Genomic DNA, 19266 nt, shown 5'->3' with positions numbered 1-19266 from the left:
GAAGGTAGTTCGATGGCAGATAAAAAGTCATGTTTATTTTGCACACCATCAACTACGCAGCTGGCAAGAGCTCGAGTCCTCTAGGACTGTACAGCAGTATTAAAGAGGCGAATTTTCACTTCATAATTAAATTTGTTTTTATGCAAAACAGGAAGTCTGGCTCTAGCTTTTGGGTCCAACTAATCTGAAAAACTTGCAAAGCTTAATAATGGCTCTTTCTACTACAACATACATTTACAATAACAGTGCATTACGTTTATTAACTTTGTACATATAAAACACAAGTGAAGTTAATACAATAATAGTTTGAAATGAGCTCAGTCAAATAGCAGAAAACTAGCTTCTGTTTCACTTCAATTTGTAGACCTGCATGCAGTCACAAACAAGGTGCTCTGAATCCTCCGATCCTCCCAGCAGCAACAGTACTGCAAGATGGGCCAGTCAGGTGTAGGATAGCAGGTTGACATCGTAGGAACCATCCACCTGTGGACAGGACATATGAAATGCATGGTGAAACTGACTCCTTCATATTCTGAATGCATTTCAATTCATTGTCTTTTTTCCCTTTCAATAATCACTCCTTCTCTCCTGAACTACAGTTCTACAGGTGTGAATCACCTTCCAGTACTTGGCCCGTGGCCATGCTTCATGTATGAGTCTGGACAGTGAGCGTGGCAAGCTGGTGGACTGCAGAGGCTATCATAGCATATCCCAATCCTGTCTTCATCGGACATCCACACACAAGGACTTCCCAGCAGGGGTCACTGGATAGCAATCGGGAGTGGGAACTCCAGCTAATCTTCCCCCTTTGTAGCCCAGGAATGCCGAGATCACCTGTAGCTGCCCTACTTGACATACCAGTTAACTCAGCACAAACTGGGGGGGATTGAACCTGTAACCTTCTGGTCTGAAGGAACTAGTGCTACATCAAGTAGTAATTTTTCCCTCCGAGCTACTGGGGCTGCCCCAGTTTTAATTTTAAACAATGTAGCAATGTTGAGACTGCCTCTTTAGAATTAATAAGTATTAAATTTACCCACATTTTACTGCGGTGTGTTTTGGGCCCACTTTCCATTCTGCTTGTTTGTAAACTACACCAAGAGGCAGAAAATGATACTTACATCAAATCGTCCAACACGGGTGGTTGTTGGATTGTTCCGGACCATTTCAGTTAACACCCACATCTGCTGAACACTGGAAGCCACAACCTCTGGATCTGGGAGTCCCTGTTAAAGGACATCTATAATTGAAGAAAGTGAACAAAGCGCAGTGACTGCACCTTATCCTCCACAATCATGCTTGTACTCACTTCCAATTTCATGGTGACTCTCTTCTTTACCATGGCCCCTCAGTTCACAACAGCATTCTTCTCACCCCCCACCCCCAGTGCTGCCTCTAACTCCTCATTTCCTTCTTTACCCCTTCCTGCTATATCCTCTCCTTCCCATTGCATCAATGACTTATTTCCTTTTGCACTCCCCCCACACCCCTTTTCTGTCACCCTTTTAATTCCCCCCTTTTCTGTTCATGCCGCATTCTCTTACACCAGATCAGCTATGATCTAATAGAATGGTGGAACAGGCTTGAGGGGCTGAATGGCCGACTCCTATGTCTCCTACTATAGCGCTATAATCTATAGCAATAAACGTTTTACAAATAAAATTGGCTTAGTGCTGGGAAAGTGGTGAAGAACAAGAAGTAGGAACAGTGATGTGGGATGGCCAGAGGGCAGGTGGGTGATACGGTGCATGGAGAAGGGCGAATGGGGTAGGTGGGTTACATCATTTATTTCTTAAAAGATTAACATAAAATAATGAAGTTGCATTTAAAAAAAAATGTTACCTGATGTAGTTACATGGCCCTGGAAATAAAATTTTATCAACAGTGAAATAAAACTTACCTGCAGTGCCACCTACAAAAACTGAGCTGGGAGACGGAGGCTGCAGGACCCTACTGTTAGGAGCACTAAAGATAAATATAATGGTAAGCATAAAATATCTAACTGTTAAAAGCAAGACCCATGCATAACAAAGTTATGACACAGGAAGCAAGTGTGAGAAACAAGAAGTGTGTGCTAAGCACACGCCATTTAAGATATTACTAGCTGATCTCCCTTGGCATTGCTCAAGGGTAGACTGAGGTTTGGAGCACAATTGTGACGTTTAGCTGCTAACCTAGTCCACTTAAGACCAGTGCTCAGAAAGTTACTCTGAGGTAGTTATCTAAACAAGTCCAGAGGTCAATTAGAGGTTAATTATTGTTTGTTGTTGGAAGTTTCTCTAGATTAACAACTCTTGCCTTCTCCTCGTCTCAATGTTTTAAAAAAAGCACAAAGTAACTGGCTTTCTATTTTTGTCTTTTTTTTCTAACAATTGCTCATTTGTGACCTTGTGACTGTGCCCAATACTCTCAAACATTTTTATTTATAGATATACACTCTATTCCTGTATATTCAAAGTCTATTGATCTGAATTAAGCAATTTAAATTAAACAGCACAAAAGCATGCATTCGATTCAAATGAACAGGTAATTTGAATTAACCAACCAAATTAAGAAGAGTAGGCTGTACATGGACATTGAGACAGCGAGCCAAATAGAAAGTACTTCTCTTGACCATCTGCTTTATTGATAGGAATTCAGCATTTTTTTTTTCCCTCTGACCAATTTTTACCACTACTCTTCTAAAGTTATTGCTTCTTTGCTGTGGTATGGTTCCACTGTCAGTCAATCTCCAGAGTGGCCACGATTCATGCACAAGCCTTCATAGTGAATGCTGGCGGGCTAATTGAACACATACAGCATCACAGCAGAACTTGACTTCTGCAAGCACATTTTCCACAGGGCAGCAATCAAAAACCGGGAACATTGGCTGATTTTCCACTCCTAGCACAGGGTTAGAGACCAATTCTAATGCCAACTGCTGGCCCGGCTTGAGATCAATTAACTTGGCACAGACCAGGAATCAAACCTGGGACCTTCTGGTCTGTATGAGTAAGTTACATGCTGCCCTTCCAAACTGACTGAATGGGAGCACTCACCAGGTGGCTGAGCATGGACTGGAATAGCAAGATAAATCTCTACTAGCTACACTGAACTGTGTATGGTAATGAAATGCAGTCTGAGTTCCAGCACAGTCACAGCATTGGTGCTACTGCAAGGATTCAGGACAACTGACGCCAGCCACGTAAGTGAAGAACAACAAGGTAACACGAGTAACTTCATCTTCTACTGGCTGATACCTGACATTAGTTTATAGATAACAGTAAATGGGATAACTAAATTTGGGGAACCCAGGAAATCAACAATAATGCAGACAATCTGACATAAAAACAAAAACTGCAAGTGATAAATAGCAGGGATTCATGAACATTTGAATAGAGGTGAAGCAGGTTAGCGTTTTGGGTGGAGACCCTTCTCTCTTTCCGAAGTTGTATGAACCCGTTGTATTTCCAGCTGTAAAAATCTGCATCATACTCACGTCACTTAAGTTCAAAGGTCGCTCTAGGGGAGTGAGCTGAGAAAGCCATGGTCCCTGTACCTTCTGTAACATAGAAATAGTTACATGCTACAACCTGTTATTACAGAAATACTGAATCGATTTAGTTGGGCGGCATAGCTTTAACCCTTAACTTCTGACAGATCCAAGGCAATCCCTATGCCCATTGTTGTTTCTGGTTTATGCATGTATCACTGAAATAAACAATATCACAATCATAGTTACTTAAACTGGTTTTATTACTGGAATAGAATGAAAGTACACATAAACCACAAGTATAACAAGAAATAAAAAAGTTAAAAACATTTCAATTCTGCGTGTTGGTCATCTTCATTTCTCTTCCTTCCCATTGTTATCTGTTCTTCTCCCAATTTTATTCCCTTTTCTCCAAAAGGCATTGACTCTTATACATGGAGTACAACTCCTTAGGGTACAGTTCCACAGGCTCAGGTAGTCCTCATCCAGGTGGCCATTCTTCATCTTTGAGCCTTGAAAATGACCAGTCAGCAGACCGTATGACCGTGGCAGGCATCACAGTCGAGCCTAATCTGTTCCCATCGACATGCAAACACATGTACTTCCAGAAAGGGTCACTGAAAGTAATAAGGAGTTGGGATGCTTTTCTTCCTCCCCTTCACTGGCCCAAAAATACTATTCCCAACTACAGCATCGACAAGGAGTTTGAAAGTGTAACCTTGTGGTTTGTATGGCCCAGCATGATACTGAGGCATTCGGCCTATTTCTGTTTTTTTAACTATAATTTTATATTATTCGACCTTATCCATCCTATCTGACCAGGCCTTTCAGGAGTGAAGTTAGGAAATACTTCTACACACAAAGGGTGGTAGAAGTTTGGAACTCTCTTCTGCAAACTGCACTTGATGGTAGATCAATTGTTCATTTTAAATCTGAGATCGATAGATTTCTGTTAACCAAAGCTATTAAGGGATGTGGGGCAAAGGCGGGTATATGGAGTTGGGTCACAGATCAGCCATGATCTCTTTGAATGGCGGAACAGGCTTGAGGGGCTAAATGGCCTACTCCTGTTCCTATCCTTCCCACCCGAAAAATGTTTAAAACCCTTTACCTACCTTGTTTCTTCTTTCTCCTGACTCTCACTAGTTAAAGGCTGTTTTTGAGCCAACAAACTCTCTAAATTAAGATTCCCAACCTAATCGCATCACAGATGAGACCAGGTCAATCTCAGAATTACATGGAATATACAGCACAGAAACAGGCCATTTGGCCAAACCAGTCCATACTAGCATTTATGCTCCACTCGAGCATTCTTCATCATCTAATTCTATCAGCATAACCCTCTATTCCCTTCTCCCTCATATGCTTATCACCCACCTCTTAAATGCATCTATACGATTTGCCTCAACTACTCCCTGTGGTAGCGAGTTCCACATTCTCACCACTCTCTGGGTAAAGAAGTTTCTTCTGAATTCCCTATTTGATTTCTTGGTGACTATCTTATATTGATGGCCTCTAATTTTGCTCTTCCCCACAAGTGGAAACACACTCTCTGTGTCTACTCTATCAAAACCTTTCAGAATTTTAAAGGCCTCTATTAGGTCACCTCTCAGCAAGAGAAGAGACCCACAGCCAGTTCATCCTTTCCTGATAGGTATTAATCTCATATTTCAGGTATCATCCTTGCACCCTCCAGTGCCTCTATATCCTTTTTGTAATATGATGACCAGAACTGTACACGGTGTGGTCTAACCAAGGTTCGATACTAGTTTAGCATAACTTCTCTACTTCTCAATTCTATCCCTCCAGAAATAAACCCTAGTGCTTGGTTTGCATTTTTATGGCCTTATTAACCCAACACATATTAATCCAATATACTTGTTGGCAGACCCGCAGAGCTCATCTGCAGCAGGATGAGTAAACTCCTCCTTGGCTCTCCTATTTCTTAAAGTTGGTTTGTATGTACAGCCATGATCTTATTGAATGGCGGAGCAGGCTCAAAGGGCCGAATGGCCTACTCCTGCTCCTATTTCTTATGTTCTAGTTGACAGGAGGGAGAAAAGATGGCAGCAGCCAGCATGCCCGGTATTTGCTTTTATCTCAGCTGTTAATTTCACAAGACCTGCTGAGGATTTGGCTCCTCTTGATGCGATTGAACACAGCTAAGTGAAAAAGAAAACTGTGCATGAATCAACATGCTAAGATGCCAGTAAATTTTTAAAAAAGTACTTCAATTGGAACCAGGAGTAAAGTCACTGAGCTGACACTGACTACGTTAGTCCACTATGGTAAGTTTGCTTTTGGAACCTGCTGGGAAAGTACTATGGAGTCAATTTTGTGAAAATGCAAGGCATGCTTTATTTAAGTTGTAATTATTTAATGTTTGACGTTTAGTCATAAAAATGGTGATGATTCAGTGATTTTCTTTTTTTGAAATTCCTGTCTACCACTATAAATATGGTATTATCAGTGAAATTTTCCAAGAGCTTGCATTCAACCAGCATGGATCTGAACACTGTGGGCAGCTCATCAGATTTACTAATCTGCGTTGGCTGCATGCAAGGCTTCCCTGGGATTGTGGGGAAAAAAATTACGTCTATGTTTAACAAATTGCTGTGCAAAGTATCATGAACTACACAGCTTGTGTTGCAAGTACTGCACAGAGTTAGTTACTGTATATTGGGAAGACCAAAAGCATCTCCATTCTGTCTGCAAGCCCTCTCTCCCATTCTCACTCCAACCTTTTTAGTCTGGCCTCTGACACTGCTCCATCCAACCTCAGCCCAAGCTTCAGGAACAGTAGCCTAGGTTTTCTTTTGTTGTGCAGACTGTAACCCTGCGGTGCTACAATCAGACAATCTAGGCCAGCATCTCATCATTCTCCTTGGAAATTCACAATCCTCCAGTTTAAACTTCACACAATCCTCCAGTCTAAACTTCAGCAACAGCAGACCGTAGCTATTTCCCCATTCATAATTCACTTTATTCTCTTAGATTTTGGAGCTGTTTATCTCATCTTTTGGCTTTCTGTCTTCTCATAATTTGACTTTTGAATGTCACCTGGTACTTTTCACCTCTTCTCAGCTTTGTAAAATGACTAATGACAGACTATTAAACTCACTATTTGCCTCTTTATAGTAGTATTTATCTGACTCTCAACTTTTATTTGATGTACTCCACTCCCCCTCAATTCTTCTCAGTGCTATGAAGGGGCCTGCTTGAATTCCTTTTCTCCAGTTCTGAAAGACAGTCTTCACCCAAAATCTTAACCAGATTTTTTTTTCTTTTCAGTTAAAAAGAAATTTATTCACAGGATGTGGTGTCATTGGCATTTATTGCCAAATCCCTAATTGCTCTTGAGAAGGTGGTGGTGAGCCACCTTCTTGAACCGCTGCAGTCCATATGGCGAAGGTACTCCCATGGTGCTGTTAGGGAGTTCCAAGATTTTGACTCAGCGACGATGAACGAACGGCAATATATTTCCAAGTCAGGATGGTGTGTAACTTGGAGGGGAACTTGCAGGTGGTGGTGTTCCCATGTGCCTGCTGCCCTTGTCCTTCAAAGTGGCAGAGATCGTGGGTTTGGGAGGTGCTGTCGAAGAAGCCTTGGCGAGTTGCTGCAGTGCATCTTGTAGATGGTACACACTGCAGCCACTGTGTGCCAGTGGAGGGAGTGAATGTTTAAGATGGTGGATGGGGTGCCAATCAAGCAAGCTGCTTTGTCCTGGATGGTGTCGAGCTTCTTGAGTGTTGTTGGAGCTGCACTCATCCAGGAAATTGGATAGGATACCATCTTGACTTGTGCCTTGTAGATGGTGGAAAGGCTGGCTTTGCATTTCCAGTATTTTCTGTTTGTATGGCAATGTCACTGCAAGCTGGTTCAATTTCTCAACTGCACACCCAAGATGGCACATACATATTATTAAGTTGTTGGCTGATGCATTATAAATTTCTCATCTCAGTCCTAAATCGCCGACCCCTTATTCTGAGACTGTGACACCTAGTTCCAGACTCCCTAGCTAGGGGAAACATCCTCCTAGCATCTACCCTGTCAAGCCCTGTAAGAATTTTATGTTTCAATGAGATCATCTCTCATTCTTCTAAACTCTAGGGAATTTAGGCCTAGTCTCTCCTCATAGGACAATCCCCCCATCCCAGGAATCAGTCTAGTGAACTTTTGTTACACTCCCTCTAAAGGCAGGTATATCCTTCTTTAGGTAAGGAGACCAAAACTGTACACAGTACTGTACTCCAGGTGTGGTCTCAAGACCCTATATAATTGCATTAAGACTTCTTTACTCTTATACACCAATCCCTTTGTAATAAAGGCTAACATACCATTTTCTTTCCTAATTGCTTGCTGTACCTGCATGTTAACTTTCTGTTAAATATAAGAGTCACTATGTCAGGGTGTGAGAAAGCATCTCCTGGGATCAAACTACAGAAATTCTATTTATCTTTTGCCACTTAAATTGTCGTGAGTCACCATATTATAAGAGTTATAATTTCCAAGTTATATGTTGTTTGAAAGACATTTTAAATATTTCCAGGGTGGTTGTCTTAAGAGAGATGTGCAGTACTGATACTTACATCCTTGTCGTGGTCACACTCATACATTTTGATGTCTTCCACTGTAAAGTTCAGCCAAACTGGAGATGGCTGCCGCAGGATCAGACGCACTATCATTACATCATCTGGTTCAAATAGCATCTACAGTTAAAACCCAATATATGTCATCAGTCAATTTACAACTTGCATACAAATGGCTGACAAAATCCCATTGTCTTACTGCAGCAGAGAAATTCTAATGACCTGCTGGAAACACTAGCAATGCACTTGCATTGCCCATTTGCTGCCAACAGCAGCTCCAAATTTACCAAAGAGAAGTTTTCAGCCTATGCCTCTGACAGCAACAAAAACACAATGCAGCCCATCACTGGAGGAGCCATACCTTTTGGCCATTAACAGGCTGAGCAGCTGAGATGCTCACACCTTCTCCCTTACAGCACAGGAAAGCGACTGTAGGCGAGGTGGGGGGCTGATGGTGTGTTTAAGTTACACCATGCTGGGATGGGACAGTCTTGATGGAGCAGTTCGACTTTTCCTGTCTATCTTTGTATGTACAGTATGTATTTTGCTGTCGTTAGCCTGTACTGATTTTCTTAGCTGTTGGGGAAGTTACCAAACTCAGCAAAATAGTTGTTGCTTGCAACTTCAAAAAAAACCAAATATGTGCAAAATCACATGTGCACTATTGTTTTAAAATGGATCCAGGCAGTATAGAAATCATTCCATAATAGAAATGGGGCTGTTTCTACAGCAGTGTGGTAGCAGGCACTTCAGGAAGCAATTCTTCAATAAACATACAGCATAGCACTCTGGGTTCGACTAGGTTAAAGTACAAATCCAAAATAAACGGCCGTGTATTCCATTTGCAAATGTCCAAACACACTCAAAAAAGGTAATCCTCGCCAGTTTGGTATTAAACTGGTAATCTAACTCAGAGACCACAAGAATGGCTGGTGTGGTAAAAGTAAATGTTGCACTGGTGTTCTGAAACTGAGGATAAAGCATGTTGTTGAGCCAATGGAGAGGGAGCTTTAGTTTGCATCTGTCCCATGTTATGACTGACTTCCAAGTGCTTAAAATAACACTGGGTGAGTCAAGTGTTCCATGCTGCATCTTAATGGGTTTAAATATTCTCAAAAAAGTAATTTAAAAATAAAGGGATTCAGATCTTTAATTCAAACATAACATAGGTTTCATATTTTTTCCAGCTTGTCAAATTATCTCCAGAATCTTTATACTAATGAAAACAATTCAGACTCTGAACTTCTCTTCTAAACTCTAGGATCTAATCCTTGTAGCATCGTAGATGGTCTTTCAATTCCCTTGTATCTTTTTGCAGGCAGTGACCAATACTAGTTACCATACTCCAAGTATGATCTTAATAACTCTCTATACAAATGTTAACTCGCTAACGTTTTGTCAAGAGCTGTGATACCCTGTGCTGTAGGGAGATAGGACAGGGATGTTCAGTTGCAGTTTTGTACAGTGAGCTCTTGATTTCAATCATGTTGCTGTGGACACTTGCCAGCACAGACCAAACACCAACAATGGAAGTGATCTAGTTCTGTTAAAACAGTTGTTTAATTTTAAAAGAGAGTGCTTTTATTTGCTCAGTGGATGCTGACTGTCTCACTGCTTCTACATGAGTGCAGTGTGGACAGGGGTCTGAAAAGTTGTCCAATCCAAATGCAGATGGTTGGTAAATGTGAATGTATTTGTCTGAAAAACGCAACTTCAGAAGAATTAGTAAGTTAAAAAATTAATTTGTTTCAGTTAAACAGTTCTTCCCTACTTGAGGGACAGGACAGTGTATGACGTATTGGTACAGAAAGTTTAACAAGGCTGAACAGATTGAATTCACCATGCCAGTAAGAGGGACTTAGTCTTTAGAAATTAGAGATCATAGTTCTTTAATGGTCATACTGGGAGTTCTTAGAAAGGGCAGTTGACCTATTACAGACTTTTTGCAATGTAAGCATATTTATAGATTGTATTTAATCAAATTTTGTACTTCTGATCGCTGATTAATTGTAAATAAATATATTAGTTCTAGGCCATAAAACCTGGTCTCAGTTTAATAGCCACTATTCCAAAGCAGGTGTCGTGTTGCAGTGCAAGATTGTGTCTAATCTAGTAACAGATTACTGTAAATAGGGTAATTGGCAGTCTGAGTCACAAGACCCTGCAAGGGCAGATTACTGAAAAGGTACAGCTTCTCGAATATAGGGGACAAGGTCTGATTAAGAGAACCACTGGTTAATGGTTGAGAGAGAAACTAGTTCCATAAAATACCTAGTAAAACCAACAACACGGTAAAGATCACCTGCCTTGTCGAATATTCCTTTGCTTTTTTCGTTCCATGGGACTTACCATTTTAGATGTCCTTACACCTGGTTGCCCAGTGGAGCTGCTCTAATTATATGGGTTTTAAACATGCCCTGCAGTGACTCTACAGGTTACAATGAAATATTTTGCTCTGGACCAGCTTGCAAACCTATCCAAAAGCACCAAAAGCAGGAAAAGTTAGGATCGCTGGGTGCTAACTTCTGGTTTATTCTATGCACCTCCTTAGGGTCTGTCCCTAATCTACATCATTATCTAACTGTAAGAGTCTTAAGTGAAACCCTCAATCAAATGCCTAGTGGGTGTGGGGTCACTGTACAATACTGCCCATAATTTGGCACAAAATTGACAAAATCATTCTGAGATGCTACAAAGAAGGCTAGTTTGGTAAATTGAAAAATATCACATTGCTATAGTAGGAGATAATAACTGGAGATTAAGGTTGAAACATAGTACTGGCAACCAATTTGTGCAGTAGCTTGAGTATTAAAAAGTTAAGATGAAACAATGAGAACATTCAGTCTGTGAAAACAAACATATTTAGAGTCAAACCTAACCTGATGTCTTTTGATGGAAAAGTAATCCTGTGACCCGTTCTCAGTGTGGGGATTGGGCATCAGGCACATATTCCGCAGGCAGGTCTTCCACTTCAACAGCCTTCTGTCAGACTCCACGGTCACCCGTCGTTGAAGACGTACAGTTAAGAAAGCAGTGTAATAATTCTTAAATGTGATTGTCTGAAGCTGCTCAGTGAAGAGTAATACAACGTAGGGTTAAGAGTCAGCTGGATGGGTGAAATGACAAGTCCTTCAAAATGAAGGAGGTAAAGTTAAAAAAAAAAGACAATTAAAACAAATGACTGGACATTTTGATAGAAGTTAAACATTATAAATTTGGAATGGTTTAAAAATATACTTTTTTTTGAGAGAAAAGGAGCATATCAAAGTTAACTGGTCAAACAATGGATTCACTCTGCCCGCACCAACAGATTAGATGTTACAAGTATATTAACTAAAATATACAGCTTACAATTCAACCACATTACAAACAAATGTGACACAAAGGCTATGCTACACATTAAAAGATAGCGTTCTTCCAAGTTATACTGGGCGAGGAGGTCACCCCTAATGGCAGAGACATGTGGGGTAGAGGCCAGCCTTTTGTTTCAATGCATTCGTAGTCAAACTTTTTTTTGTCCTCTTTTTTTAAAATTTACTGTTCATCACCTCAATTCCCAGTTGAAAAGACTGACAGTTTAACAAGCTTCAAGAATTTTACCAATATGCTTTTTGAAACAGTTACCAATTAGTGTGCAACAGTAGTTTAGTGTTAGCACCAAAACGGTCCCAACCAAAGTCACAAATGACATTCTCCGTGACTGTGACCATGGTGTATTATCCCCCCTTGTTCTACTCAACCACGCTTTGACACGTTGACCACACCATCCTCCTCCAACGACTCTCCTCCACTGTTCAGCATGGTGGGACTGCCCACTCTTGATTCTACTTATACCTATCAGACTGTAGTTGGAGCATCTCCAGAAAAGCCTTCCTGCCACCTACCATAACCTCCGGAGTCCCCCAAGGATACATCCTTAACCCCTCCTCGTCCTTATCTATATGCTTCCCCTTGGCGACATCATCTGCAGTCATGGGGCTAGCTTCCACAGTACACTGATGAGCTTCTCTTTCCGCTCCCGCATCGTTACCTCTGGTGTCCCCCAAGAATCTATCCTTGGCCCCCCTCCTATTTCTCATCTACATGCTGCCCCTTGGTGACATCATCCGAAAACACAGCATCAGTTTCCACATGTACGCTGATGACGCCCAGCTCTACCTCACTACCACTCCTCTCAACCCCTCCACGGTCTCTAAATTGTCAGACTGCTTGCTGACATCCAGTTCTGGACGAGCAGAAATTTTCTCCAATTAAATATTGGGAAGACCGAAGCCATTATTTTCGGCTCCCGCCACAAACCCCATTCTCTAGCCACTGACTCCATCCCTCTCCCCAACATCTGTCTGAGGCTGAGTCACACTGTTGGCAGCCTTGGTGTCATGCCTGACCCCGAAATGAACTTCCAACCACATATCCGCAGCATAACTAAGACCGCCTATTTCCACCTCCGTAACATCACCCGTCTCCGCCCTTGCCTCAGCTCATCGATGCCTTGGTTACCTCTAGACTTGATTATTCCAACTCCTGACTGGCCTCCCACGTTCTACCCTATGTAAGCTTGAGGTCATCCAAAACTCAGCTGCCTGTGTCCTAACATGCACTAATGTCCCGTTCACCCATCACCCCTGTGCTCGCTGACCTACATTGGCTCCCGGTTAAGCAATGCCTTGATTTCAAAATGCTCATCCTTGTTTTCAAATCCCTCCATGGCCTCGCCCTTCCCTATCTCTGTAATCTCCTCCGGCCCCACAACCCCCCACTGAGATATCTGCGCTTCTCTCATTCTGCCCTCTTGAGCATCCCTGATTATAATCGCTCAACCATTGGTGGCCGTGCCTTCTGTTGCCTTGGCCCTAAGCTCTGAAATTCCCTGCCTAAACCTCTCTGCCTCTCTTTCCTCCTTGAAGATGCTCCTTAAAACCTACCTCTTTGACCAAGCTTTTTGTCATCTGCCCTAATTTCTCCTTATGTGGCTTGGTGTCAAATTTATTTTGTCTGATAATACTCCCGTGAAACCTCTTGGGATGTTTTACTATGTTAAAGGCGCTATATAAAGCCAAGTTGTTGTTGTTGTTGATATAGATAGCTCTATCTCTCCACCACCTTGCTCGAAGCCTCCACCAGCTCTCTGTTGTCAGACTGTTTGTCCACCATCCAGTCCTGGATGAGCCGAATTTCCTTCAGCTAAACATTGAAAGGATTGAAGCCACTGTCTTTGGTCCCCACTATGAACCCCGTACCCTTGTCACTGATTCCAACCCCCTCCCTGGCCACTGTCTCAGCTTGAACCAGACTGTTTGCAACTTTGGTGTCCTATTTGACTCCAATCTGAGCTTCCGAACCCATATCTTCCCCATCACAAACTTCCATTGCCTGCCTCCACCCCTGTCCTCGCTACATTCATTCAAATTTAAAATTCTCATCCTTATGTTTAAATCCCTTCCCATCTCTGTAACCTCCTTCAGCCCTGCAAGCCCTCCTTTCCTGAACTCTCTGCTCCTCTGACTCTGGCCTTTTGTGCATCTCACCATATATTCGCCCCACCATTGGCAGCTGTGACTTCAGCTGCCTAGTCCCCATGCTTTAGAATTTCCTCCCTAAACCCCTCAATGTCTCTCTCCTCAAGACTCTTTAAAACCTACATCTTTTACCCAGCCTTTGGTCACGTCTTTTATTTGGCCAACTATCCAAATAACCATTGATACCCCAACTTAGACATTTAAATACAATATACTGATTATATACTTTAATATGCTGTAGAAAACCAGTAATATTTCATTTTTTCCCTTTATTAATATATACGATTGAGAGGCACAAGACTCACATACATTAACGATTCTCTCCCGTGGAAAAGTCACCTCAATTACAAACACTCCGGGTTTTGCTGAGTCTGTTCTCACATCCCCAGTCTGTAGCGCAATTGGACTTTTGATTATACATGCAATACTGTCGTCTGCCATTTTAGCTGTGTGTGTAGAAAAGGAAATTGGTGTTAGATATAACCACATAGCCAGTGAAATAATGGAAGATTGACATTGCAATTGGATAGTGCCTAAATATTTCAAACCACTCGAGTTGGTAGAACTTAATTATGAGAATTCTAAGCCTCTAGCATTTTAGGAAACTCTATCCAATATTGTATTGACAAAGCATGCTAGAGATAGTGGAGTAGGAAAATACCTTGAGTACTGCGTACAGTTTTGGTCTCCTTATTTAAGGAAGGATATGCTTGCATTGGAGGCAGTTCAGAGACGATTCACACGGTTGATTCCTGAGATGAGGGGGTTGACTTATGAAGAAAGGTTGAGCAGGTTGGGCCTATACTCATTGGAATTTAGAAGAATGGGAGGTGATCTTATTGAAACATGTAAGATACTGAGGGGACTCGACAAGGTAGATGCAGAGAGGATGTTTCCCCTCGTGGGGAACTCTAGAACTCGGGGGCATAGTTTCAGAATAAAGGGTCGCCCTTTTAGAACTGAGATGAGGAGGAATTTCTTCTCTCAGAGGGTCGTAAATGTGTGGAATTCTCTGCCCCAGAGAGCCGTGGAGGCTGGGTCATTAAATACATTTAAGGTGGAGATAGACAGATTTTTTACAAGATAAGGCAGTGAAGGGTTATGGGGAGCAGGCAGGGAAGTGGCTTTGAGCCCAAGATCAGCCATGATCTTATTGAATGGCGGAGCAGGCTCGAGGGGCCAAGTGGCCTATTCCTGCTCCTATTTCTTATGTTCTTATGTAAATGCTATAAAAAAGCTTACCTGAATTGTAACTTAAATGGTAATTTTGGCAAGGAAGTTCAAATTTCTGTAGTCAATGTAAATTTGTTAGGGTACTCTAATCATTCCCAATACTAAATATCAAAAATTCCTGCATCAAAATGAATAGTCTCCAAAAAATATGCCTTGCTGCAGTGATGTTTCATTATACTGTTAATAAATTGGAATGATAGCACTGGGAAGCAATTCTATTCTTTGTCTCCTGCTCACTTTTTAAAAGCTATTTTTCTCTTATATTAAGAAAGACTTGCATTTATATAGCCTTTCACGACCACTGGACGTCCCAAAACGCTTTACCACCAATGAAGTACTTTTTGAAAGGTAGTTACTGTTGCAATGTAGGAAATGTGGCAGCCAATTTGTGTACAGCAAGCTCCCACAAACAGCAATGTGATATTGACCAGATAATCAGTTTTAGGATAAATATTGACTGGGAAACCAGTAATACTTCCCTGCTCTTCTTCGAAATACTGCCATAGGATCTTTTATATCCACCTGAGGGGGGCCGACGGGGCTTCGGTTTAACATCTCATCTGAAAGACGGCACCTCTGACGGTGTAGCACTCCCTCAGCACTGCACTGGAGTGTCAGCCTCGATATTTTGTGCACAAGTCTCTGGAGTAAGACTTGACCCATGACCTTCTGACTCAGAGGCGAGGGTGCTACCAACTGAGCCACGGCTGACACTTTATCTTTAGGCAGATCTCAGTTAGGGCAGCAGTTGGGCATTATGCAATTGGTCTCAATGTGAGCAGACTAAGGGGGAACGGGGAAATCAGGGACCTAACCCTAATAACCATGCAGGGACCACCTTGTATACAGCATTGGATGTGCAGAGTATCATGCTCAGATGTGATGCCTCACATATGAAATACTACTGCACTGTTAACCTAGATTATAGGCTTAATTCATAAAGTGGGTCTTGGACACAAAACCTTCTATCAAATGAGCCAAGCTGACACCTATAATGATTACATCTAGAACAGCTTGTAACATGCATGTGAAATTTAATGCATCACTACACAGGACAGAGAAAAATGAGAAAGGAAGGGGGCTTTGTTTTTACTGGGAAGTGGAATTGGATGTGGATATTGGAGCTTTAGTACCCAATGTAATCATGTGCCTTCATGCAATAACTGGGCAAGAATGTTATATTTAAAATCTCATTAATATATATTGCAGGTACAATGGTGAAACCTTCGAATAATAATAATAATACACCTTATCTAAAAAGGCACATGTAATAGCACTAGTAAAGCCTGGAAAAGATCCCTCAGATCCTAAGAGTTTTCGGCCAATTTCACTGCTTTGCCACACCTATAAGCTGTTTGAACGCCTGATACTCAATAGGATAGCACCAACTGTAGATGAGAAGATCATTCCAGAGCAAGCAGGTTTCCGCCCCGGCAAATCAACAACAAGCCAACTGCTCAACCTCACACAACACATCGAAGATGGTTTTGAGCAAGGGATGGTAACAGGTGCTGTTTTTGTAGACCTGTCAGCAGCATACGATACAGTGAACCATAGACATCTCCTCTGCAAGATTCTAGAGATGACAAAAGATATTCACTTGACAGAGCTGTTAGAAAGCATGCTTCAGAATCGCCGGTTCTATGTTGAACTAGGTGGGAAGCGCAGCAGGTGGCGTATTCAGAAGAATGGTCTTCCTCAGGGAAGCGTGCTTGCACCGCTGCTGTACAACATCTACACGAATGACCAACCTATAGACGGTGTCACACGCCATTTTATATATGCTGATGACTTATGTGTCACTGCCCAAAGCACTGATTTTAACACCGTGGAGAAAACGCTTTCTGAGGCCTTGGAGGGACTAAAATCCTACTATGAAGAAAACCACCTTCGCGCAAACCCATCAAAGACGCAAGTTTGTGCATTCCACCTCAGAAACCGTGAAGCCAAACGCCAGTTGAAAGTAACCTGGTGTGGAGCAACACTGACGCATTGCGAGCACCCTATCTACTTAGGAGTCACCCTTGACCGATGCCTCACCTTCAAGAACCACATCGAGAAGACAAAGGCAAAAGTGAGCGCACGAAACAACATCCTGAATAAGCTCACTAACACAAGATGGGGAGCAAGCCCGAAAACATTGCGAACCAGTGCACTTGCTCTTTGCTAATCCACTGCCGAATACGCCTGCCCTGCATGGGAAAAGGTCTACTCATGCCAAGAAGATGGATGCCGTTCTGAATGCAAGCTGCCGATTTATCACAGGTTGCTTAAAACCAACAAACACCAACAGCCTATATATCCTGGCGGGTATCGCTCCCCCTGATATAAGAAGAACGGTAGCCAGCAAGAAAGAGCGACTCCGTCAAACATCAGATGAGAGGCACCCTCTGCATTGTCATACACCTACACCCAGCCGCCTAAAGTCAAGGAAGAGCTTCATGAACAGTGTTGTTCCATTACAATCAACCTCACCTGAAGCCCGCATCGCCTTGTGGAAAGACCGGCTCACCAGTCTTGAACAACCCCCAGCGATGGAAATTTTACCTGATGAAAGCCTTCCCCCAGGAGCTAATTGCAACTGGGCAATCTGGAAGTGCCTTAACAGACTTAGGACCGGTGTAGGTTGCTCAAAGGTGTCACTAAGCAAATGGGGATATTCAACCAGCCCGACAACTTGTGAATGTGGAACTGAGGCACAGACTATGCAACATCTCCTGCAATGCCCATCGTTAGAGGAACCCTGCACTGTTGCAGATCCAACAACAAGGCGCAAAAATGTGTCCAGTTCTGGCTGGGCTATGTATAGACTGTCCGTGGACACGATAAGAAGAAATCTAAAAATATATACAATAAAATGGGCTGAAAATAACCATTTTGAGCTGAAAAGACTGGGCCTAACACACACAATTCCACCAGTGTTTATATGTTTAGAAAATTACAGGACATCGTAAAAACATATCTTACCGTCGGATTACTAATTTTGGAATAAATAAATTATGATAATTGCTTTCCAATTGTAATTGAAGAAAAGGCGGATTCATCACTACAACAGGCCGGTAACTTGAAAGCGGAGCGCGACCATGGCGACAGATCACGTGACGGGAGGCGGTCACGTGACGCGCCCTGGCCGAAAGGCGCGGAGCTGCGGGTTGTTCGGCGGAGGGGGGAGGAGAGTAGATCACGTGTGGTCGTGACGTTTGTTCAGGACAGCGCGTGATGGTGGTCACGTGGACTACTGACTATATATAGGACGTCATCGAGTACTGGCGCGTAGAAAGAGTTGTGCGTTGGCTGTAGTTGTGCTTTGCGGGTGGGTCGAGGGAAATTAGAAAGAAAAAATGGCCCGCTCTAAGTGTGTAATCTGAAAGGATATTCGACGTAATTAGAAAAAGTTAACATAAAGTCGCTACTTCTGTATCACATTTCAAGTAAATAGATTGGTTGCAAGTGAAGGGTGCGTGGCGATATTAAACGGAGGCGCCAACGGTTTTTTTAAAAAGCGCACGCAGTCTGTAGTAAACGGACAAAGCTGCCAGAAGTCTTCTCAATAATAATAATAATAAAAAACAACGCAACCCGCTCTGTAACAAATCGTGTCAAAAGCATCTCTTATCTGGAAAAAGGCCAGATCTTTTGAGACCAAGAATGCACGGACATTTTGTTTTAAATTGGATGGATGAAGGGGGGGGACAGGTCATTCGTTTAGCCAAAATGTCAGATACCTACTTTTGAGGTATACTTGTAGCCTGAAATGCTTCAAGGATAAACTGAACACCTTTCATAGCAATGAGATGTAACTGGTGCCCAAAATCATATGAAAATTTGAGGGAAAGAGGGCAAATGATACTGAGGCACTGAGTGGGAAAAAAAAATACTACAATATGGACTTAAAAGAAAAAAGTTCTAAGCCTTATTGAAGCAGTTGAGTAGGTAATTGCTGCCTTCTGCTGTTCTGTCCAAGTTGACTGGCTTTGACCTGTGAGCCCAGAAAGTGAATTGTTAGGGTGTTTTGAGGTTTGATCTTGCCCTCACCCAGTGTCTGCACATACACTTCCAGCCAGGGATACTGGTCAGTCATGCTGAGTTTTCTCCTTTCTGAAACGAACTGCCCTTCTACTGTGTTCAGAACACTCAGTTCAACACAAACTGGCAAATCTTTTTTGTAAACATGGCTGAAAGATACTGGGAATGGTGCAACAACATCCTTTTGGGGAGGGTATTAAGCCTGTCAAGTTTGAATTATTTAACAACCAACCCCTTCTAGTCATAGAAGTGACAAATTATGCTTTTAAGGCTATTGTATACTGTGTTTTAGTGTATTTGATCAAAAATGGCAATGCAGCTAATTTTTTCTGAAGGAAGTGAATTGGTTTTTGTTTCACCCAGTGCTGAGTCATTGATATTAATGTTAATATTTAATTGCATTTCTCAGCACAGTCAAGGAGTTTCT

General features: G+C 42.2%; 1 protein-coding gene across 4 annotated transcripts; it reads right to left on the bottom strand.

The window, feature by feature from the left end:
• Nucleotides 1–229: 229 nt before the first annotated feature.
• nicn1 (nicolin 1) lies at nt 230–17968 on the bottom strand. 4 transcript variants are annotated; one of them, XR_015080006.1, is made up of 7 exons: nt 17781–17968; nt 13890–14026; nt 10941–11126; nt 8062–8181; nt 3479–3541; nt 1122–1240; nt 230–483 (listed from the first exon to the last, which is right to left on the bottom strand). XR_015080006.1 is itself a non-coding variant. In XM_086001298.1 (7 exons), the coding sequence occupies exons 2-7, from the start codon at nt 14019–14021 to the stop codon at nt 442–444; spliced, it is 618 nt and encodes a 205-aa protein (XP_085857424.1). In that variant the 5' UTR covers nt 14022–14026; nt 17781–17964; the 3' UTR covers nt 230–441. The 4 variants fall into 4 exon arrangements, 3 of the variants coding, with proteins under 3 accessions (XP_085857424.1, XP_085857423.1, XP_085857425.1); XM_086001298.1 differs by having other exon boundaries at nt 1122–1226; nt 13920–14026; nt 17781–17964; XM_086001297.1 differs by having other exon boundaries at nt 1122–1226; nt 17781–17963.
• Between the last annotated feature and the right edge of the window lie 1298 nt (nt 17969–19266).

Source organism: Somniosus microcephalus, chromosome 11 (genome assembly GCF_052327205.1).
Source record: "Somniosus microcephalus isolate GS21.2 chromosome 11, FLI_Smic_1.0, whole genome shotgun sequence".
NCBI classification, from domain to species: Eukaryota; Metazoa; Chordata; class Chondrichthyes; order Squaliformes; family Somniosidae; genus Somniosus; species Somniosus microcephalus.
The sequence above is the reverse complement of the archived record's forward strand: the minus strand, read 5'-3'. Positions and strand labels throughout refer to the sequence as shown.

What these genes read in the sequence shown, in the direction of transcription:
- nicn1 (XM_086001297.1), bottom strand. Translation starts at nt 14,021, where the DNA reads ATGGCAGACGACAGTATTGCATGTATAATCAAAAGTCCAATTGCGCTA. An exon ending in GACCTTTGAACTTAAGTGAC is followed by an intron (nt 1,227 to 3,478) that starts GTGAGTATGATG and finishes GTCCTTTAACAG; the next exon opens with GGACTCCCAGATCCAGAGGT. An exon ending in CCCGTGTTGGACGATTTGAT is followed by an intron (nt 484 to 1,121) that starts GTAAGTATCATT and finishes TCCTGTCCACAG; the next exon opens with GTGGATGGTTCCTACGATGT.